Source organism: Girardinichthys multiradiatus, chromosome 15 (assembly GCF_021462225.1).
Source record: "Girardinichthys multiradiatus isolate DD_20200921_A chromosome 15, DD_fGirMul_XY1, whole genome shotgun sequence".
In the NCBI taxonomy this organism is placed as follows: domain Eukaryota; kingdom Metazoa; phylum Chordata; class Actinopteri; order Cyprinodontiformes; family Goodeidae; genus Girardinichthys; species Girardinichthys multiradiatus.
The window spans coordinates 2,040,195-2,064,079 of record NC_061808.1 but is presented as its reverse complement, the minus strand read 5'-3'; the positions used below and the strand labels follow the sequence as shown (position 1 = coordinate 2,064,079).

Here is a 23,885-nt window from a genome sequence, read left to right as displayed (position 1 = left end):
TTTCTTGTTTCTAATTAAGATAACTATATCAGTATAATAAATATATTTCATAAAAATTGGAGCACACAACCTGTTTTGGATCTGACAGTTTTGAACTGTTTTGTGTTTTCTCAAGGATTTGAGTGATGGACATAAATAAAGATTTACGGCATACGAACTTTATCTCAAAACCATGTCCTAATGATACAGAAAACTAACAAGAAACTGGTTCATCCCTTAAATGACTCTTAGACCATTGTCTTAAAAAAGTCACCACTTTTAGATCAGCAGCAGATTGATTAAAACTGACCAAATAAAGGTTGAATGCTGAGAAACCTTCAGGAAGCCTGGAGGAGGTGTGAAGTGAGGTGTTTGTATGAGCTTGGTTCAGACCCTTTCTAGTAATTTCACCGCTGAGTGCAGACAGGTTATTTTGAGTGATCTACACCTGAAATAAACCCTACTGATTAATCGTCTGATCTCAGTATCTTCCAGACTTAGCCACAGTGGACCAATGACCTCAATCTGAAAATTGTCTGGTCTCTGTCTTTAGAACAATCTTACTAAAACTGTCTTCAAAGCTAAATGGATTAATCATGGACCTTAGTCATGGATAAAACTCTCCAGTGGAGAAATGCAGGTCTATTAATGTGCAAGGGAACGCCTGAAGCCGAAACCCTTAAACCGTTTACATGGTGTAGCTGGTCCAGGAGGAAAACCAGACATCTCTCTCCACAGCAACACATGACACGCAAGACACGACCTCTCCACAATTACAACTTGAGATCCTGTCAAAGAATGTCACAAACAGGATCAATGACAGCGGGCTGCAGATGGAGTCCACCCTCCACTGGGAGGAAGCTCAACTTTGTGCCAAAAAAGGACTGGAAAGCCCCTTGGGGCTTCCCTGGCTCCCTGTACTCCTGCAGCCCCCCCAAAATGTCTCAAGGTCATAACCTTTCTGGTGTCTTATAATGCAAGGTATGTTTTCCCTGTCATAACAAAGTCAATTTTAATTTTCTTACCACAGTGTTGATGGTACTTCAAACTGTCTCAGCAAACCAAGAAAGTACCAGCATTGCTGCTGATGAGATCCTGATCCTCCATCCTACCATCACTCTAGAACAGGACACCAAGATAGTTGAACTTGTCTGCTTGAGGCAGAGAATAAGCCTGAACTGGAGGGAGCAGTCCACCTTTTTCCAGTTGAGGACCATGACCTCGGACTTAAAGAAGCTGACTCTCATTTCGCCAGCTGTAGCCTACTTCAGGCCGCACTAAAAGCCACAGCTTTGAGATTCCTACCCTTATCAATTAATACATATTTCATCGATGTAAATCAACTTACACAAGAAATTGTGGGTGCTTAGACAGAAAACGGGTATTCCTCTCCTCAGCAACACTCTGCATCTCGTTCTGAGGGATCGCAAGCCAAAAAGTGATCTAGGCCAGAGGGTAATGTATTTCACACTGGGTGGTTCTGGTTGTTTCATGGTCTCCTCTCAGTGGGACATTCACAGAAAACCTCCAAAGGGTGGCTTTCAGGAGGCATCTTTATTGGATGCCCACACCACCTCATCTGATTCTTTTCAATATGAAGGAGCGGCGGCTGTACTCTGAGCTCCCAGAGGATAATAGAGCTCCTCATCCATTTTCTAAGGCTGGATCAACACTCCCTGTGTAGGAACCTTATTTCAGTCACCTTCATCCAGAATCTCATTCTTCCAGTCACGATGATATCTCATAACCATGGGTGAGGATCAGAATGTGAACAGGCTGCTAAATCTACTGCTCTTCATTTTGGCTCAAGTATTTCTTCACAGACTAGAGCAGCACCTGCATCAGCATTAGAGATTTGTCGGCCGCGAACGGATCGGCTCTTAGAGCCGGCTCTTTGAAGGGAACAACAGGAGCCAGCTCAACACTGGGAGCCGTTCTTTTCCCGCTTCTCTCCCTCTATAACTTTTTGTCTCTTCCAGCTGCATGTGATTGGTCCATATGTGTGCCGTCGTCTCTGTCTGCACCATAGCATAGGGTGGAGGGTGGGCAGGTATTCACATTGGCTGACTATTTGGCAATGGGTTACCCAGCGCTGCAACACCAGGTGCAGGCTGCTGTTACAATTAATGGAGTCTGTTCAATCTTGCAGCTTAAGATGGTGTTTAACTTTAATATAATTTTGAACTGGTGGTTTAAAAAACATTGGGCTTGCTCTGAAATTGAGATTCTTTGTCTCCTGCTGTCTTGGTCTCTCTGAATTCTAAATTAATAATTCGTTTTGCGTGAATATTTACATTACCGTGAACAAAAAACTAATTCAAGCAACAAAAATCTCAAGAGCTGAGCTAAAAGAACCGGTTCTCTAAAAGAAGTTGGAGTTTCCATCACTAGTTAGAGTAGAGTAGGCCTATACACTTACTGGCCACTTTATTAGGTACACCTGTCCAACTGCTTGTTAACGCAATTTTCTAATCAGCCAATCACATGGCAGCAACTCAATGCATTTAGGCATGTAGACATGGTCAAGACGATCTGCTGCAGTTCAAACCGATCATCAGAATGGGGAAGAAAGGTGATTTAAGTGACTTTGAACGTAGCATGGTTGTTGGTGCCAGACAGGCTGGTCTGAGTATTTCAGAAACTGATGATCTACTGGGATTTTAACGCTCTACCATCTCTAGGGTTTACAGAGAATGGTCTGAAAAAGAGAAAATATCCAGTGAGCGGCAGTTCTGTGGGCGCAAATGCCTTGTTGATGCCAGAGGTCAGAGGAGAATGGCTAGACTGGTTCCAGCTGATACGAAGGCAGCAGTAACTCAAATAACCACTCGTTACAACCAAGGCATGCAGAAGAGGATTTCTGAACACACAACATGTCAAACCTTGAGGCAGATGGGCTACAGCAGCAGATGACCACACCGGGTGCCACTCCTGTCAGCTAGGAACAGGAAACTGAGGCTAAAATTCACACAGGTTCACCAAAATTGGACAATAGAAGATTTGGAAAAACGTTGCCTGGTCTGATGAGTCTCTATTTCTGCTGCAACATTCGGATGGTCAGGTCAGAATTTGTCGTCAACAACATGAAAGCATGGATCCATCCTGCCTTGTATCAACGGTTCAGGCTGGTGGTGGTGGTGGTATAATGGTGTGGGGGATATTTTCTTGGCTCACTTTGGGCCCCTTGGTACCAATTGAGCATCGTGTCAACGCCACAGCCTACCTGAGTATTGTTGCTGACCATGTCCATCCCTTTATGACCACAGTGTACCCATCTTCTGATGGTTACTTCCAGCAGGATAACGCGCCATCTCATAAAGCACGAATCATCTCAGACTGGTTTCTTGAACATGACAATGAGTTCACTGGACTCAAACGGTCTCCACAGTCACCAGATCTCAGTCCAATAGAGCACCTTTGGGATGTGGTGGAACGGGAGATTCGCATCATGGATGTAGCCGACAAATCTGCAGCATCTGTGTGATGCTATCATGTCAATATGGACCAAACTCTCTGAGGAATGTTTCCAGTACCTTGTTGAATCTATGCCACCAAGGATTAAGGCAGTTCTGAAGGCAAAAGGGGGTCCAACCCGGTACTAGCAAGGTGTGCCTAATAAAGTGGCCGGTGAGTGTACATTATTATCCGTTTTCACAGTAGACATTCGACAAATGTCAATCAAGTTGAAAATAAGATGTCCGGACCCAGACACTGGTAGGCTTCTCAAATCTGCAGGCCTTTAAGGAAGACTTGATCATCTGGATCGCTACATAATCTACGATTAACAAGTCTCCAACTTTAAGAAGCACTCTGCACCATCACAGTGGAATATCTTATTCCGAATGCAAAATACTGGTAAAACAAAAGCTGCACTATTAAAAATCAAACAAGCTTTCAGTAGTTCTGCTTAAACTTACTCCACCACAGCACTGTCAGTCATGTCAAGGTAGCGGCTGCTGATCCACTGTATCTGAAACCAATCTCGATAATTGGTGTTCCCACAGCACTGGAACTGGATCTGCACCAGGTCCAGGGTTTTCTTCAAGTAACAGCGGCTGGGTGTGTCCGTGTCCTTGTAGAAACGCATTGTGTTCCTCAGACCCAGGTACAGGGACTCCTCCAGCTGACTGCGAATACTGTAGCACATGAGCGCCCCTGCCAGGACACAGGCAGTAAAGAAGAAGGTGCAAACTATGTACGGCATCATTACCAGCTTCCAGCGTAGGAACTTGTTTGTGTCAGCGCAGTCCAGGCATATCTTACTGCCGAGGTAGTTGATGCCACAGGCTGCCAGACCTGTGGTGATAAGCATGTGTGGCACATAGAGAATCCCCTGCTCTGACATCACTTCCTGCCATTTCTGTATCTCTATTTTGAGAAACAAGCCCAGTCCGAAGAGAATGGCTCCAGTCACAACAGAGATCCAGTTGAGCAGCCACAGGACTTCAGCCAGTTTTTCCCTTTCAGTCTTGGTGAAGGTTATCTTCCCGACTGCCATGTTGGCCCTCTGGTTTGAGGGACTTACGTCCAGGAGGAACTGAACATGGTCAAATCCAAGAGTGCCTCAAGGTTGCAGAACCAAAAACTACAACTTGGTGTTTCATCATGTGCGTTTCCAGGATCAAAACTATAGCAATTTATTTTTGAACATATTTGAATGTTTTTTGCCAGGAAGTCTGATTTGTATTGATTCCTGAATATCAACTTAGATTTTGCTCCAAGTTGTTCCTTCCAGTGGAAGAAAGGCTTTCTCCTCAGTTTAAAACTCTAGTTTTTAAGGTGGTGGCTTTACATAATTTACAAAATATTTGTTAAATGTTGGTCAGCAACGCTTTGCAAAGCAGAAGGCACCAGTAAAACACAGATTTATATGTTTAATCTGCATTCTCCTTCCGCAGCCATCCTTTGCAGCATAGAGGACAACATGCTCTGTCTTTATCTTGGATTGGGATGGAAAAACTCCACTCTTCAATCCAGCTGCTCCTAAATGTGACTTCAACTTCAATATATTAAGATACAGCTTGTGCATCTGGTCCAAAGGGTCCAATACTGTCAGAGAGCCAGATTCGATGTGGCCTTTGTCTTAGTGAATGTTCTGAGACAGAGGAAGCAAAGGAGCGGTTGATGCTGCCAGCAGGGTGTCATAAGAAGCTTAATGAGGTATTTTTGTTCATCCACAACTTCAGACAAAGCGAGCACGTCTGAACTGCAGAGAAAGAACAAGGTCAAAGTTTTATTAAGATGGAACAGATGTTATAAAACACCATTAAGATACAGACTCCGCTGACGTGTTTCTTTCCTAAGTGAGTAAATGGATAATCACAACCTAAGGACATTTACTCTCAACAAAAAATAGACAGATTTGTATTTAACAGTGAAATATTCTGAACAACATGCAGTTAATAAACTACAACATTTCTACCCAGTCTGCCCTAAAAACAGTGTCTAAACTGAATGTGGGAAATACAAATCCTGAAATCTGACCTGAAGCTTGGATCTTCCACCATGAAGAGCAGTTTTAATCATTACACTCCTGCTCAGAGCTCGCACCAGACTGCCGTTATCCCCTGGAAAAGTTCGATCTGCCACAGCTTCAGCCATGAAGCAAACACTGCATTTCTGAAAGGCTGGGTTAACTTCCCATCCTGCACCTGTAATCTCCTTACAGCTAATCAGGCTTGTGTAAGCTCCAAAATCTCCCACCATCAGTTTGATTGTTAGCAACAGCTGAACTGAATAAATCCACTCATTTTGCATTCAGTATCTTTAAGTGCATCAATAATTACGTACCTTAGACCTGCTGTCAAAGAAGGCATACGTTATAAAAGGTTGTAAGGGTGGAAGGGGCAAGGAAAGGAGCGATCCACGGTGCAAACAAATGATTACGTCAAGTATATATTTTATTCCTTTTGACAATTCATACTTTTCTATGGCTTTAACATTAAAATAATACCAATAATGCTTTAGGATAAATCTACTATGTATTTTATTTTTGTCTTTAGAGAGTTTTTCAATCTCTTATAAATATAGGAGAGCCTTGCAAAAGTATTCATATCCCTGGCATGTTTCTAAGGTTTTTTAAAACCACATAATTCATTGTGTTTTTTGGAATTTGTGACAGACCAACACTATGTGGAACATAATCAGAATCAGAATCAGCTTTATTGCCAAGTTCGTACAAACAAACAAGGAATTTGCCTCCGGTACACTTTGCTCTTTTGTTCTGTTTTTGCATTCCAGAATATACTGTAATGGAAATTATTTTATTAAGTGTTCCAAAGTGTGTGACCTTTGGGTTACCTCACTTCTGTGAACATCTGTGTTAGAGGAGGAAGCTGTAAAAGCCATTATCAGAAGTTTAATGGTTAAAACCCACAGTTAGGATGATGTGTTGGGAAGGACAGATGGGTTCCCAGATAACTTTGTCACCTCTGAACTCGAGAAGGGTCTAGGGTCGTAAAACACAGACTCTTTGCAGTTGAGATAACACTGTCATGTTCTGGTATAAATACTGTGTGTAAATGTTGATCGAGGCTCTGCTTCACTGACTAACCTCAGTGTCAGGGTCTTCAAACGCTGAATGCCTTTGAATAAAACTTATAAAGACAAAGTCCGGATTTTCTCTTGTTATGAGTCAACTTCTACCCACTTTGATAAGAAAATTCCACTACCTTTCATATGCTGCAATTCATAGTGACACATACAGGTCCTTCTCAAAATATTAGCATATTGTGATAAAGTTCATTATTTTCCATAATGTCGTGATGAAAATTTAACATTCATATATTTTAGATTCATTGCACACTAACTGAAATATTTCAGGTCTTTTATTGTCTTAAAACGGATAATTTTGGCATACAGCTCATGAAAACCCAAAATTCCTATCTCACAAAATAGCATATTTCATCCGACCCATAAAAGAAAAGTGTTTTTAATACAAAAAACGTCAACCTTCAAATAATCATGTACAGTTATGCACTCAATACTTGGTCGGGAATCCTTTTGCAGAAATGACTGCTTCAATGCGGCGTGGCATGGAGGCAATCAGCCTGTGGCACTGCTGAGGTCTTATGGAGGCCCAGGATGCTTCGATAGCGGCCTTTAGCTCATCCAGAGTGTTGGGTCTTGAGTCTCTCAACGTTCTCTTCACAATATCCCACAGATTCTCTATGGGGTTCAGGTCAGGAGAGTTGGCAGGCCAATTGAGCACAGTGATACCATGGTCAGTAAACCATTTACCAGTGGTTTTGGCACTGTGAGCAGGTGCCAGGTCGTGCTGAAAAATGAAATCTTCATCTCCATAAAGCTTTTCAGCAGATGGAAGCATGAAGTTCTCCAAAATCTCCTGATAGCTAGCTGCATTGACCCTGCCCTTGATAAAACACAGTGGACCAACACCAGCAGCTGACACGGCACCCCAGACCATCACTGACTGTGGGTACTTGACACTGGACTTCTGGCATTTTGGCATTTCCTTCTCCCCAGTCTTCCTCCAGACTCTGGCACCTTGATTTCCGAATGACATGCAGAATTTGCTTTCATCCGATAAAAGGTACTTTGGACCACTGAGCAACAGTCCAGTGCTGCTTCTCTGTAGCCCAGGTCAGGCGCTTCTGCCGCTGTTTCTGGTTCAAAAGTGGCTTGATCTGGGGAATGCGGCACCTGTAGCCCATTTCCTGCACACGCCTGTGCACGGTGGCTCTGGATGTTTCTACTCCAGACTCAGTCCACTGCTTCCGCAGGTCCCCCAAGGTCTGGAATCGGCCCTTCTCCACAATCTTCCTCAGGGTCCGGTCACCTCTTCTCGTTGTGCAGCGTTTTCTGCCACACTTTTTCCTTCCCACAGACTTCCCACTGAGGTGCCTTGATACAGCACTCTGGGAACAGCCTATTTGTTCAGAAATGTCTTTCTGTGTCTTACCCTCTTGCTTGAGGGTGTCAATAGTGGCCTTCTGGACAGCAGTCAGGTCGGCAGTCTTACCCATGATTGGGGTTTTGAGTGATGAACCAGGCTGGGAGTTTTAAAGGCCTCAGGAATCTTTTGCAGGTGTTTAGAGTTAACTTGTTGATTCAGATGATTAGGTTCATAGCTCGTTTAGAGACCCTTTTAATGATATGCTAATTTTGTGAGATAGGAATTTTGGGTTTTCATGAGCTGTATGCCAAAATCATCTGTATTAAGACAATAAAAGACCTGAAATATTTCAGTTAGTGTGCAATGAATCTAAAATATATGAATGTTAAATTTTCATCATGACATTATGGAAAATAATGAACTTTATCACAATATGCTAATATTTTGAGAAGGACCTGTAGTTATGTCAGAATTCATTTCTTTGGTTCTAATTGATTCTTTTGTGAAATTTTACATCTCCACAGATTAGACCATTTTTGAAATTTTTTTGGGGTATTCTGAAACTATGAAATATTGACCTGTAATCAGGCCTTCCTCAAACATCAGGTCACATTTTTGATATTCAGAATATTTAGCTGATGGTCACTGCTAGTATATCAGGTGAAGTCAGAAGATCAATTATTTTGATTTTGTTGGATGTTTTGATGAAGTTCATGTAATTAAGCACTTAGGTTTGAGAATGGGACTTTGAATTGAAAATTAGCCAAGTGTTGTGAAGGCTCTACCTATTGTTCTCACTTATATGAGATTGAGACAAAGGACACAGGCAAATCTCAGTCCTTTTGAAGTGCTGTGTGGCAGGTCTCCTAATTTAGACATGGGGATATTGCCAAGATCTTTTTCTTCCACATCTTTGTGTGAAGATAGGATGTTGTTTACTGTCTAAACCTGTCCACTGTGTTTTCTCAAGTTTCACAGATGGTGAAGGCTGCATTACCAGAAACAGCCACTTCCACCCTCCAGTCTTTTATTCCTGGCGACTGGATTCTGGTCAGAGAATCTAGGAGAAAACACAGGAAGTCCAGGTGCTGGAATGGCCCATATCAGATCCTACTAGACACCCAGGAAAGCTGCAGGAAAGCTCCAGCTTCCCCAGATTCATCTGGCTTCCAGGACAAGTCATCTTCCAACTGGATCATCCACGGCCTGAAAGGTGTGAGGACAGCGGACCACCACAAGACAAAGAACTGTAAGCAGATCACTGGCGAGTGATTGAAGAGGTGGTTGAAGAACACTGTTCTTACGAGGGCACAATAATCCCTTGGGCAGTGCAACGTTATTTCAGAATCTACTTAAGGCCATCGCATTGCCTGAAAGTTAGAAATCATAAGGTCATTTGCCTCACTGCACACACACCACAGTGAGAGACACATAGGAAACATACAGGGAAGACCTCTACACATTTGCACATAACCTTTCTCTGGATGATGGACTGGTGACGTCTGCAACAGAAAGACAGTCAAACATGCGCCATGATGCTTATTCTCCTTAATTTCTTAACATTTGGTGGCTACTAGGCTCCTTTGCCTGGACAGCGAGGGTCAGCCAAATTCTTTTCTCCCACTTTGACAGCAAGACTGACTCTGAGGAGGAAATCTCGGATGCTTTTATCTAACTTTCATGTTTATTGCTTGATATCTATCATTATGGTATTATTATAAATTTGAATGTGTTCATTTCCACCGTTGTTTAGTTGGACTATGGAAGCCTAACGTCCAGCAGGTTAGAGTTTCTGTTTCTAAATATATTTCTAGAGGAGCTTCCTATGACCGCCCACCTGTACCAGACTGGTAACAGGGCAGCTTGAAGCCACTCAGGAGAGTCAGCAGGATTTTTTGTTTTCTTTGAAAAAAAACTGTTTGCTTTCAGTACCAGAAGAAAGGACATTCCACTTCAAGGTCACAATGCAGCTATATGGAAGATGGTTTGTTCTGTTGCTAATGATTGGTATTGCAAGTATTTTTATAACTCTTGTGTTCATTTTGGGAAAAGGTACAGCAAAGACAATGTGTGGTTAATCTGACTAATAATATTCATCAGCGGATTCAAAGAGAGATTCATCACTTTTCTGACTACTATGATCATACTGATAATGTTTGGTGGCAACTGATGCATCAAAACTGTGAGGAATTATAGTGTAAGGAAAGCAGAAATGTTAGTAGATTTTCTAGTGAGATTAATTTAACGTGTGCGTCTACAGGAACTCTTTATAGAATTTGGGGTAATAGAAATCCGATTAAAGATCCAGATATTTGTATTACACAGGAGGAAAGTACACCTTATTTCCTTGGGAAGACAGTAGGTTGCGAAGCCATTATATCTGTTTAATGTGCTTTAATCAACAGATATAAATTTGAGTCATGTCCTATCAGAACTGATCCTTATACTATTTCAGGATCTTTGGTCCCTGATCCCTTTGTCATGTCATGTCATGTCATGTCATTTTCTACCGCTTATTCCATAGTGGGTCGCGGGGGAGCTGGTGCCTATCTCCAGCAGTCTATGGGCGAGAGGCGGGGTACATCCTGGACAGGCTGATCCCTTTGTGTTAACTTTTAATCTTACTGCTTTATCTGAGGAAGGTTTCACTGTTCTAACTACAGAGCAGCAGGCTATTAGAACTATGAGTTTGCAAAATAAACTGGCTTTGGATTATCTGTTAGCTGAGAGGGGTGATGGTTTTGAAGAATTTTCCTTTAGTTGTGATTATCTTGTAATCAGAAGAAAGGAGTGTAATGGAAATTCTTGCAGTAAGCATTTTACAGTGTATAACCTTTTTTACTCCTCAGAACATCTGTGTTAGAGGAAGAAGCTGTAAAAGCCATTATCAGAAGTTTGATGGTTCAGACCCATCTTTAGGACAATGTCAGGAAGGGCAGTTAGGTCTGTTCCTAGATAACCTTGTCACTGTTGAACTGAAGAAGGGTTGGGGTCATGAACATGGACTCTTTGCAGTTGAGATAACATTGTCTTGTTCTGGTATAAATACTGTGTGAAAATAGCGTTCGGGGCTCTGTTCAACTGACTTGCTTGGTGACAGGGTCTTCAAACGCTGAATGCCTTTGAATAAAACTTATAAAGACAAAGTCCGGATTTTCTCTTGTTATGAGTCAACTTCTACCCACTTTGATAAGAAAATTCCACAACAATACAAATTTACAATTTACAATGTACAAGTACTCGTACTCGTCGTCTTCCGCTTTATCCGGGACCGGGTCGCGGGGGCAGCAGACTCAGCAGAGACGCCCAGACGTCCCTCTCCCCAGACACCTCTTCCAGCTCCTCCGGAGGGAGCCCAAGGCGTTCCCAGGCCAGCCGAGAGACATAGTCCCTCCAGCGTGTCCTGGGCCATCCCCTGGGCCTCCTCCCGGTGGGACGTGCCTGGAACACCTCCCGAGGAAGGCGTCCAGGAGGCATCTGGTATAGATGCCCGAGCCACCTCAACTGGCTCCTCTCGATGTGGAGAAGCAGCGGCTCTACTCCGAGCCCCTCCCAGATGGCCGAGCTCCTCACCCTATATCTAAGGGAGTGCCCAGCCACCCTACGGAGGAAGCTCATTTCAGCCGCTTGTATCCGGGATCTCGTTCTTTCAGTCATGACCGAAAGTTCATAGCCATAGGTGAGGGTAGGAACGTAGACTGACCGGTAAATCGAGAGCTTCGCTTTTCGGCTCAGCTCTCTCTTCACCACAACGGACCGGCACAGCGCCCCCATTACTGTGGCAGCCGCACCGATCCGTCTGTCGATCTCCCGCTCCATTCTTCCCTCACTCGTGAACAAGACCCCGAGATACTTAAACTCCTCCACTTGAGGCAGGAACTCCCCTCCAACCTGAAGAGAACAAGCCACCCTTTTCCGGTCCCCTCCTTGAACCGCCACCTTAACATGGTGGAGGGGTTTGAGTCCTCAAATGATCCTAGAGGCTATGTTGTCTGGAGCTTAAATGCCCCTGGTAGGGTCTCCCATGGCAAACAGGCTCTAGGTGACGGGTCAGACAAAGAGTGGTTCGAGAATCCCTCATGATGACTACAGAATCGAGGAGCTGGGGTCCCACCTTGGAGCCAGGCCTGGGGTCGGGACTCGTCGGAGAGCGCCTGGTAGCCGGGTTGCTCCTCGCGGGACCCGGCCGGGCCAAGCCCGAATGAGAGACGCGAGACCATCCCCCAGTGGGCCCACCACCTGCAGGGGGAACCGTGAGGGACTGGTGCAAAGAGGATTGGGCGGCGGACGAAGGTGGAGACCTCGGCGGCCCGATCCCCGAATGCTTAGGCTGGCTCTAGGGACGTGGAATGTCAATATACAATGTACAATGCAGTATTCTGCATTACAGAATATACAAATTTACAATTTACAATATACACATATCTAATAAAAAAGGTGCATTTGCAACATCTGTATGCTGTTGTTCTGTACTCTATTGAATGTTCATCAGAGAAACATCCTGGGGGAAGAAACTGTCTGTGTGGCGGCTGGTTTTAGTAAACAGTGCTCTGTAGTGGCGGCCTGAAGGTAAAACTCTAAACAGTTTATGTGCAGGATGTTTGGGGTCGGCAGAGATGTTAATGTTAAAGTTGAAGCAAAATGATTTATGGTTTTCAGTTTTTACAATTGAAGGTTTAAAGCAGTGTGGGGAACAAGTAACCAAAAACATATGCATGCAGTGCTGCATGTTTGAGGGGATGGTTGTGTTCATTCAGAATAAATGACTTAAAAATATAACACTTACACAGCAGTGGAAGCATTTGAGAATATTTTATCCCTCTGTGCCCAGCAAACAGTGTGAGTGTATGCCGGAAGCCTGGAACCATGCAGGAGTGAGCATTTCTGGAGGTCCTTTTTCCACTCTGCCATCAGACCCATGGACAAACGTGCAATAAATCATGAATTTATTCGGGTTACCTACTGCTGTAATATAAATAATATAATTTATTGAGTTGTCAAAAAAGTTTAATACATGTTGCAACAAAAAACAAACATCTCAACTTTCATCCTCATTTTACATCTTTTGAGCCTCCTGGCCTCCAGCCAGGTCTTCACTAAGTTCTGCACCTTGGACTTCAGAGACCTGTGGCTCCTGCTCTCCCGGAACCTAATTATGTTGCTGAGGAAATCTTCTTCCTCATCCTCCTCCTTGCTGGTGAAGCTGCTGCCTTACACAGTGGTTTCATTTGGTGCTTTCTGTACAGTGGTCTCCATGGCTTCCTTGACCCTGCTTACCTCGCTGCTAATAAACTGCTCCAACCAGAACAGGTGAAACTTAGGGTGGAAGACAGCAGCCAGCTGGCACTCTTGGTCTTCCAGGAGGAGCCCAAACCTTTTTCTGATGCCTGCCAGAAGAGCATCTACATAAGGACTGCAGTACAGGAGATTTTTGGACTTGGCCTTCTTCAACCTCATGAGTGTAGCTGCAACAATTTGCAGAAGGCTCCAAAGACAGACATGATCCTTCCCTTGCATTTTATCTAAGGCCTTTGCAACATTTGACGTCCTGGGCGTCCTCAGTCAAGAAGCCGACATCTAAGTCTGTGAAGGTCTGCAGCTTCAGTTGTGTCATCACCATGTGGACAGATTCCCTATTCTTGTCCAGCAAGTTGTCGAGGACAACAGAGTCATAAAGTTTCATCTGGTACAGCTGGGGACCACCAGCCTCCTCTCCAACGCATCAACAATGCTGTCTCCGGTCATCGTGCTGCGGCTCTGCAGATTCAACAGCTCCAGTTCCTTGGACATGGCCTTACTGTAGGCTGACCTGAATACTGTAATCTCAAGAGCCTTGTTGGGCATCCAAGCTGGCTGTCAAGTTTAAGTTGTGGGCGGTGCACAGGCAGTTTGAGGCCCAGTCTGCTGGACTCATTGAGGATATCATCAACAGCGATGTACTCAATGTCCTCCACATCCCCATCCTTAGCATTCATTGTTGCGGTACCCATCCTCCACATCCTCTGCACCTGAATCAGCAGGAGCAGCCTCAGTGATGTTTGGCAGGAGTTCAGTTTCTGTACCAAACTGCACAAATGCCTTAACAAATTTTGAGCCATTGTCCATTATGGTCCTGGTCTCCTTGTGTTCCAGATGGTACTTGTAATGATTTTTCACCATGGCCTGGGCAAAAACATCAAAGGTGTGCTGTCCTCTGATCTGACAGCAGGCCATGACAGCATGCAGTCTTGTGCAGGTCTTGGGGTCGAGCCAGTGTGCTGTCATCCCCAGGTAGGACCTGTTGTGGGCTGACCAGCAGTCAGCGGTGGTCACCAATGGCTATTTTTGACGTATTTGAGGGTTTTGCGGTTGGACCAAAGTGCAGATCATGGCGAGGAGGCTGCCACAAGACTTACAGACCGGTAGGCAGAGCGCTGAGTACAGGCAGGTACTCCACAGAGAACAGGTTCAGGAGGCAAAACAGAAAACAAACCACTAGGAACAACTCGGGAAGATACCAGGGTAGTTGTCGAGAGGAACCAGCGGGGAACAATGAAAACAAGAGAGCTTAAATACAAACGGGGAATACATGGAGAACCAATGAACAGAGCAACAGAGTAATCATGGGGATCAAGGAACAGGTGTGGAACAGTGTTGCAAGGAGACTGAGGGGAACGTGACTAATTACAACTAATGACAGCAGGGGAAACAGACATGAGGAACTGAGCAAAAAGAGACTAGACTAAATAACACAACTCAGGGAAAATAGATCTAAAGGGAAATATAAAAAAACACATGAAAACAAGGATCTAGCAAGAAACAACTGTTTCCCCATCAAAATTTAAATTGTATTAGATTTGCTCAAATTTTAGTGACAAATCTATCAGTTGTACATCATCTTAGTTTGATGGATACATTATCAGTCTTACTTTTATGGTATATCACTAATAACTTCTGCATACAGTAACTTTTCAGCAACTGAACTGAATAATTAATAAAAAAAACTGTCAGCTCGAATAAGTAAGTAAGATAAATAACGTTAACTCCACAGCAGATCTAAAGCTTTCAATTAAAACCAGTCAGTTTTCAGATTAAATCTGAATCACTGGTTAACTATAAAGCAAGTGGTGATATCAAGGATTTAGGGGTATGAATACTTCTGTAAGCCACTCTGAATTAGAGTTGGTTTGATAGGAGTCCCCTGAGTAATAAAAGGAACAGTTTAGAAAACTTCATAAAATTTCATGTTTGTGTGAGCAAAGGTCACCTAGAAATATTCTATAAATGTGTTGTTGATTGGTAAAATATCTGTTGGAATAAAAAATGAATTTAGGTCAACATCTTTCACTTTGTAATTATCATGCACTGATTTGCATAAAAGTCCAACAGGTAACAAGTCGATTCCAGATATTTTCCAGAAAAACAAGACAACTTAACCTATAGAAATAATGGTGTTATGTTTACAGTGTTATTTAGCTAAAGATACTGGAACATCTGCAGAGCACACAGACAACATATCAGTTTCACCACTTTTAATTTTATTCACCATAAACCAACAAGATTAAGACAATCAGATCTCAAAATCCCCTACAGTTAGTAAATTCAGATTTAACAACATATTACGTCAATTAATGCTTACAGGCAGTAGATAATGCATAAAAACCCGGATAAACAGATAAATCAACACAGAAGTTCAGTTTTAACTGTAGTCGACATGAATATTATATCTCAAAGCACAAAATTCATATAGGTTCCTCAAATAAAAGCCTCCTACACTTATAAAAATACACCAACATCACCCTTTTGTCTGCCTAACTTTGTCTTATTTAACTTTGTTCAGAGACTGAAAAGGTTTTGAAAAAAAATATAGAAACTTCAAACAAAGCTTTAAAGAAGATTAAACAAAAATCGTTTTAACCTAACAGAACCCCCACCCTGAGCAGTTTGATTTTTAACTTTTACTGAACTAATTTAGCATCTTCAGTAAGTAACTCCACTCCACTTAAAAAGCACCATTATACAAGAAATTTAGCTGAATTTATCTCATCAGAAAGAAAAACATATGTAATAAAAATGACTGAGATGATATTTGAATCTAATCAAAAGAGAAAAAAAAATCAAAGGAAACAGAGAGCTATGGCAGCAGGCTCTCACATCTCACTTAACCACTGCTTTCAGTCAGCTGGCTGAGGACCTACACCTCACACAGAGACACAGAAGAGTCGTAGGACCAGTACCCGAATCCAAACCCAAAAGCTGGGTAGAGAGGGGCAGTGAATGTGGCCTGGAAGGTGTGGAGGTGTTGCAGTTCACTGGACCCGGCGGAGTAGAATGACACAATTCCAGCAGGTACGTCCACATAAACTCCTACTCTACTGGACATGATGGATGAGTACATCAAAGGGTAAACTGTTTCCTTCTTGTTGTGCCAAAATGAATATTGCTTTTCGGTGCAGACGAGACTCCAGCACTGATCGTTCCAGCCCAACCTGCAGTCGGCTGTGGGTCCTTTCCTGCTGATCTTTTTGTAGCTCACAGCTATGATAACGGGTCCCTCTCTCTTCACCTCCCAGTAGCAACGACCACTCAAACCAGTTTTGCCGAGTACCTGCCAGCAGCAGTGGTTGAAGCGGTCTGGGTGATCAGGATATGGCTGCTCTTCCCTCACTACAGTCACCTTATTGTTGTTGTCTGACAGTTGGATATTTCTGTGGGCTGTATTTGGGTCAAATTCAATCACGCATCCATCTGAAAAGAGAAGCAGCCAGAAGTCATCATCCTGTCATCATTATTGTTTTTTTCTGTGTAAGTAAAGAATTTACAATTTTATGCTTTAGTTTGTGTTTCACCAAAGAGCCCCAGAGTAGCAAAGGGAAGAGTTTCTTCACACAGAACACACCAACAACCTGTATTCAGTACGCATACATTAAGGTAGCTTACACTTTTTTAGACCCAACTGCAGCCTTCGTTCTCCACAGTTCTCCACTCTGCAGGAAGAAACACGTTGAGACAAGTTCACTGGCTTTAAATCCCAAAACAAAAAGTGGATCATTTTCTCTAAAGCTTTAACCGACTCTACAATTTAAAATAATGCATATCAAATTGTCCGTCCCTGAAATATTGTTCTGACTTTCATACCTGAGAGATTCCAGTCTGCACAGTTTATGTTTAACACCACTGGACAGCAAATTGACTCCTGATACTCCAGGATGGTTGTAGCTAAGGTCCAGCTCTTTCAGATGCGAGGGATTTGTGCTTAGAGCAGTGGCTAGAAAACTGCAGCCTTCCTCTGTAATCTGGCAGCCAGAAAGCCTGAAACCACACAAACAATGCACCTTAATTTATTACACATTTTGAATTAATTTTAAATATTTAATCTGTATAAAAACTTTTCCATAGGATTCACAATGTCTAACTAATTCAGACAGCTTTTTGCTGTAGAATAGGAAATTTAAATCTCTTCCCATACAGTGGTTAAAAAGCTTTAACAATAACGCAATTACAGCTCGCTCTGATCTTAATCATAGTGTGAAAACAACACTGATTCATTTTGGCAGCAATGGCTTGAAACCATAAATAAATTTCAAGAGTACACAAAGGAAACCAATATTCAGAATTCGTATAGAGTCTTTAAATGCGAAGTGCAATGTACATGCTCATACACCAAGCTGCTGAAGCTGACCTGAGTGTTTCCAGTTTGCACTGTGGATTCTCCAGCCCGCCAGATAAACTCTGCACTCCTGCATCCTGCAGATCGTTGTTGCTCACATCCAACTCTCTGAGACAAGACCGGGAGCTGATAATTGTGCCCAGAGTCTCACAACCTCTCCATGACAACTTGCAACCACCCAGCCTGAGGATTAAAATCAATCACATAAATCATGTAAATGCAACAGTACCTTTAGAGAAAAAGGCTTTTGTGTTCAGTGCATTGTTAGAGGCTCATCATGTGTGTCTGCGTGTATTGGTGTTTTGGGCACCTTTCCCAACCTCACCAGGACTTTTAGGAGTGCTTTAAAACCCAACAGCACTTCCTAACAAAACAACTGTTACAATGACTTCTCTTTAAAAAGTTGTAGTGACTTAAATGCTGGTAAAGAATTCAATTGTCCTTCAATTTCCAAATCGCTCGAAGCAAAATGCTGTAAGCGGGTTTTGGAGAACAGCCGTTCTCCTCAATACTGAGATTTCTTTATGCATGTAAACACCATTCTCCTATTCCTTTCATTGTTTAACATCTGCACATGTCCGAAGAAAAAGGAAACAGAAGTTATGCAATTATGCCAACACCAAGGGCATATGCTTGCTGTAAAAGAGCCAGTTGTCATTTTCTCTGCAAGGCATACAGACAAATCAAAAAGTCTGCAGTATTTTGTAATCTATTTTGCAGGAAAATAACCTCCTAGATTAGCACAGCTAACATAAAAACCATAAGCATCATGTTCAACACTTCACCGGATGTTTTGAAAACAGCAAGTTGCATTACGTCTGTGTGTACTCTGAAAGAAATGCAATAGCAGACTTGAACATGTAAGACAAACATTTAAATGAGTGTCTTAGGTAGCAGAAACCCAACATACATACATTTAGTAATGATGTTGACCTAAAAGACTGTAAATGAACTACCTAGAACTTTAAAATGGATTTATTAATTCTATATTCACTTAGAGGAAACCTATGGACCCTCAATATGACTGGTTCCATTTTATTATGCACTCATTGCTGTTGAACAAAAAACTGCATTTCATGAATGGAATTAACAACCACTTTAGAAAGACACCATATTCCTGACCTGAGAGTTTCAAGTGAACAGTTTGGACTCTCAAGTCCAACAGCCAGTTGCTTTACTCCTGCATCCCCCAGGTTGGTGTAGCTCAGGTCGAGCTCCTTCAAAATGGAGTCCTGGGATCTGAGAACTGAAGACAGAGCTTCGATACCTTTCTCTGACAGGCCACAGGCAGTCAAACTGAAAAGATAGAAAGAGAAAAATATGGTTTTTAAATCTTGCAAGTTTAAAACAATTAATAAAAGAAAATATGCATATTTGTCTCTCACCAAGCTCTTCTTGCAATTTTGACAACTGGAAGCAGCCGCATGAAAGCCTCTTCTGAAGAAGAGTATTTTCTTAGGTCAAACATGTCAATTTCTTTATCTGCCAGTAGGATGTAGACCAAGGCAGACCACTGAGCATTAGACAAATTATCCACAGTAAGATGTCCTGAGCCCATGAACCTTTGGATCTCCTCCACTAGAGAATTGTCATTAAGTTCATTCAGACAGTAAAGCAGATTAATACTCTGCTCTGTAGATAGATCAGCACCAAGCCTCTCCTTGATGTACTTGATTGCCTCCTGGATGGCCTGGGTATTGTTTTCGGTTTGTTTAACCAGGCCTTTTAACAGACTCTGGCTGGATGGCAGCAAAAGACCCAGAAGAAAACGAAGAAACATGTCCAGGTCTCCATTTGGACTTTGCAAGGCTTTATCTACCGCAGTGTGTTGGGGATTAGATTTACGTCTTGCTAGTACCATCCAAGATGATTGTGTTTCTTCGAGTACATTGACCTGAGAGTTTATGAAAGTGAGATGAACATATAGAGCAGCAAGGAACTCCTGAACGCTCAGATGGGTAAAGCAGCACACCTTGTCCTTGGCATGTTCACTCTCTTTAAAGATCTCAGAAAACATACCTGTGAACACTGACGCTGATTTAATATTGATACCAGATCCTTTAAGGTCTGATTCATAAAATACAAGGTTGCCTTTTTGCAGCTGCTCAAAAGCCAGTTTTCCCAAAGTAAGGATCTTCTCCTTGCATGACTGATTCCACTGTGGGTCTCCCTCTGTTACTGCCTTCTTTCTGAACTGAACCAGCAAGAAGTTGATGTAGAGCTCAGTAAGTGTCTTTGGGAGTTCTTCTTCTCTGTTTTTCAGCAGATATTCTGCAACTGTAGCAGTGATCCAGCAGCAGACTGGCATGTGGCACAAAGTTTTCAGGCTTTGGGATGCATTGATGTAAGGTAGAATTTTGCTGACCAGTTTGTCATCTGTACATTTCTTCTTGAAGTATTCAAGTTTCTGAGCATGGTTGAACCCAGTAAGTTCGGTCACCATGTCAACACAGTCAACAGGGATCTGACTGGCAGCTGCAGGTCGTGTGGTTATCCAGATGTGGGCAGAGGGAAGTAGGTTTCCTTTAATGATATTTGTCAACAGTACATCCACTGACACAGACTCTTTAGTGTCAGTAACCTTCTTGTTACCACGGAAGTCCAGTGGAAGTCTGCTCTCATCCAGACCATCAAGGATTAATACAACTTTGAACTCCTCAAAGTTAGAGATGTCTGCGTCTTTGGTTTCAGTAAAGAAATGCTGAACAAGTTCAACCAAACTGAATTTTTTGTTTTTCACAGCATTCAGCTCTCTAAAGCTGATTGGAAATGTGAAGTGGAAGTCCTGGTTGGCTTTGTCTTCAGCCCAGTTTAGTGTGAACTTCTGTGTTAGGACTGTTTTTCCAATGCCGGCCATTCCAGTTGTTAGCACTTTTTTTACTGTTTTATCTGCTCCAGGGGTGGGGTTAAAGATGTCATCATGTCTAATGATTTTGTCTGGTTTGGCTATTTTCCTGGATGCATATTCAATTTGCCTGTTCTCATGTTCTGTGCTGAATTCTTTGCTCTGTTTTATTGTCAGGCTCATTTCTACATATGTTTCCTCTTGATCTTTAGAGTTTTGACCCTTTCTTGGGTTTTCCGTAGAACTCTGCAGCTTTCTCAAAAGGCTGGTCTTCAGATTTCTCTGGCAGTCAGCAAAACCCTCTGAAGGAGACAATGATGGACAAAATTAATAAGATTGTGTTTTTCCTAAATTAAAAAGTTAAATTAAATTAAAATACACTTAAATAACCAAGGAAGTCCTAAATTTGATTCAGGATTTTCATTTTTGCATGTCCTGTGATAGTCTTCATGACCCAAATCATTTCTTGACCTACCTGATACTGGCTCCCCATTTTGGCCGGCCAGGACCCGCACAAGGTCATTTCGATCAAGCTTTCTTAAAACCTTTTTGGTCACCTCCAGAGTGCATTCACAGTAGGTCTGTAGCATCTGATCCACTGTGTCAGTCCGATCAGCTTTATCGATTCGGCTCTTTGCGATTATTGGGAAGCCTCCCAAAACTTCAGGCTTTTGCAAATACCACTTAAACTCTTTAAATTCAGTGTCTCCCAGATCTTTCAGTGCTCGCAGGACCAGCTCCTCAGATGCTGGGATAGAAGTCTTCTTCCCCTGTGAAAATTGTTAAAAATTTAATCTTGATTAACAGTAACTCATCATGATGTCTCTAGGTCTTTAAAAATTTGCATGGACTATAAAGAATAATGCACAATAACCCAATCCAACAAAATTCACACTCGGATTTGTTGTGGGTCTGCAGAACTGAGAGAAAGAAATTGATCTGGATCTTTTTTGTAATTTCATCACTTGGACATCCGTCTCAAGTGTCAAAATTCAAAAGCATTGAAATTCCTAATTTTCGAATTTAAAGCAAATAGCATCTTTAATTAACTCGACAGGCTGTTGTGTTCTGACCTACTGGGGACCATAGTGGGCTTTAAAGACTAAAATCTGTTCAGAAAAAATTGTTTCTGGTCTTTTTATGTGTTTTTTAAACACAGGCAAAAAGGGCTTTTAAACATTTTCAACATTACAAATGCAAAAGCAGCAACAGCAAAAGCACAACATTTAGCAACCAATGACTGCTTTAGATGTCTAGTTATTCACAAATAGATTCATACAGTTTTTGCTAAGGAAACTGCGTAGCAAAAACTGCTGTTGAGGTTAGTTTGTTTTAACTTATTGCTTCTAACTTTAATCTCATGGGCAAAAATCAAATCTACTGATGATTCTCCATTTGGAATGCCTCACACATTTCTGCTTTAAAAACGTTGAACCACATTGTAAAAATAAAGAACAAGTTCAGTTTTGAGTATAAATGGTCAAAAAGAGTGAAGATCTTTCCAGGAGATGAAGCTGAATAGGGCAAAGTAGGAAAATTTTGGAATTCTTCAAAGATGAGAAAGCTGTGCCAAAACAAAGCTTCATTAGCTAACTCAAACATAAGTTGGGAACATCTCAAACATAGTACCGGATATTTAGATAAAATTTATATTCCAAACTATGAACATAATTCTCGTGATTGCACCTAAACATCCAACACTAGGGAGCTCTGCAGTGTTGGGAGATTTATTTTTTCATGGGCAAAACTTAAATTAGGGTGATGCCCTGAGGTAATAGATTATATATAATCATATAAACAAAATCACCCAATTGTCCCAATGAACTCAGATGTTTAAGATGTTTGCATTGAAGGAATCTAAACATCTAATGTGTGGCAACTTAAAGAAGTCCCTCTTACTTTTTCTGATTTTCTCCCACCTTGAACCGCCACCTTTACGTGGTGGAGGGATTTGAGTGCTGGAATGATCCTAGAGGCTATGTTGTCCGGGGCTTAAATGCCCCTGGTACGGTATACCGTGGCAAACAGGCTCTGGGTGATGGTTCGGACAAAGAGTGGTTGAGAAGCGTTCATGAGGACTAGTACAACACGTACTCCAAGTGGAGCTTGTGCGGGAAGTCAAGAGATATTGGCTAGAAACAGTCGGGCTCCCCTCCACGCACAGCGTGGGCTCTGGATCCCACATCTTTGAGGTGGGCTGGGGTGGGTTTGCTTGTTGCCACCCAGCTCCAGGTGGAATATGCAAGTTGGGGTTTACCCCGGTGGATGAGAGGGTTGCATTCCAGTGTCTTTGGTCAGGGAAAGGTCTCCGACTGTTGTTTCAACCTACGGGCCAAGGAACAGTATGGAGTGCCCGGCCTTCTTGGTGTCCCTGTTGGTGGAGTGGGACAGTTCTTCACCTAGGCTGAAGTCACCGAGGTGGTCAAAACGTTCCGCTTTGAGGTGGATGAGATGCACCCTGAATAAGCTCAAGTCTCAATACCCTCTACAGGGTGCTCCAGGAGTACGGAGTTGGGGGTCCTTTATTATGGGCCATCCAGTCTCTGTACAAGTGGAACAGGAGTTTGTTTCCCATTGCGATAAGTCGGATCTGTTCCTGGTGCAGGTTGGACTCCGGCAGGGCTACCCTTTGTCACCTGTCCTGTTAATAACTTTCATGGACAGGATTCCAGCCAAGGGTCAGAAGGGGTGTGGTTTGGGGACCAGTGGATTTTGTCAATCCTTCTCTCAGATGACGTGGTCCTGCTGGTCACCTCTTGCCAAGATGGGGCAGGAGATAGACAGACAGATTGATGTGGCCGCTGCTGTAATGAGGACGCTGTGTCAGTCAGTTGTGGTGAAGAGAGAGCTGAGCCGAAATATGAAGCTCTCGATTTACCAGTTGGTCTATGTTCCTGCCCTCACCTACGACCAATAAACTTGGGTTATGACCGAAAAAATTAGATCCCGGCTTCAAGCTACTGAAATGAGCCTCCTCCACATGGTCTTCAGGCACTCCCTTAAAGACAGGGTGAGAAGCTCGGCTATCCGGAAGGAGCTCGGAGCAGAGCCACTGCTCCTCCACATTGAGAGGAGTCAGTTGAGGTGGCTCAGGCATCTGTATCTGATGCGTCCTGGCGAGATGACAAGTACGAGTATGAGTACTTTTTTTTGGGAGTTCGTAATTCAAGCTAATGATTCTCAAAATCTCTTTTAAGTATTGCAGTGACATTTTGTCCATTTTCATCTCAACTCAGTTTTGAAAACCTTTATAGGCAAGTTTATTTATAGGTGAACCTTCAGAAACAGGTTTCTCATTTCCAAGTATTGCACAGAGGGGTACAATCTGTAAACCTTCACAAAAATGTCTTATGGCAATGATTACAGCTGCATTTCTAAACTTTTAAATTGATCGGTGAGCACCGTTAAAGCCATAATCTGGAAGTGGAAAGAATATAATTCACCATAACTCACCCACAGCCAAAGTCCACCCAACTGAAGAAAAGATGAATGGAGAAATTTACTGGGACATTCTTGGTGAAACGATTTTGGGTTTGCCTAAAAAGATGTTGGAAATG

General features: G+C 42.6%; 2 protein-coding genes across 2 annotated transcripts in view; both read right to left on the bottom strand.

Moving 5' to 3' along the window:
• Nucleotides 1–5,577, bottom strand: part of LOC124881769 (photoreceptor outer segment membrane glycoprotein 2-like) — a 9,980-nt gene extending 4,403 nt beyond the window's left edge. The window contains exons 1-2 of the mRNA XM_047387530.1: nt 5,464–5,577; nt 3,897–5,185 (exon numbers count right to left, since the gene is read on the bottom strand). Coding sequence (XP_047243486.1) covers nt 3,897–4,477 — 581 coding nt within the window. The 5' untranslated portion in view covers nt 4,478–5,185; nt 5,464–5,577. The remainder of the gene's footprint in view (nt 1–3,896; nt 5,186–5,463) is intronic.
• A 9,753-nt stretch (nt 5,578–15,330) lies between these two features.
• LOC124882447 (NACHT, LRR and PYD domains-containing protein 12-like) lies at nt 15,331–22,401 on the bottom strand. The gene is made up of 8 exons (XM_047388857.1): nt 22,345–22,401; nt 20,804–21,098; nt 18,869–20,630; nt 18,606–18,779; nt 17,496–17,666; nt 16,952–17,125; nt 16,754–16,800; nt 15,331–16,561 (listed from the first exon to the last, which is right to left on the bottom strand). Exons 1-8 carry the CDS (start codon nt 22,399–22,401, stop codon nt 16,008–16,010), a joined length of 3,234 nt encoding a protein of 1,077 aa, XP_047244813.1. The 3' UTR covers nt 15,331–16,007.
• Between the last annotated feature and the right edge of the window lie 1,484 nt (nt 22,402–23,885).

Bases quoted from the DNA above. Each gene is read 5' to 3' on its own strand.
- LOC124882447 (XM_047388857.1), bottom strand. From the start codon at position 22,401: ATGAACGCTTCTCAACCACTCTTTGTCCGAACCATCACCCAGAGCCTG. The intron at 17,667-18,605 runs GTCAGGAATATG...TTTAATCCTCAG, and splicing joins TGTTCACTTGAAACTCTCAG to GCTGGGTGGTTGCAAGTTGT. The intron at 16,562-16,753 runs GTAAGCTACCTT...TTCTCTTTTCAG, and splicing joins GCAGTTGGGTCTAAAAAAGT to ATGGATGCGTGATTGAATTT.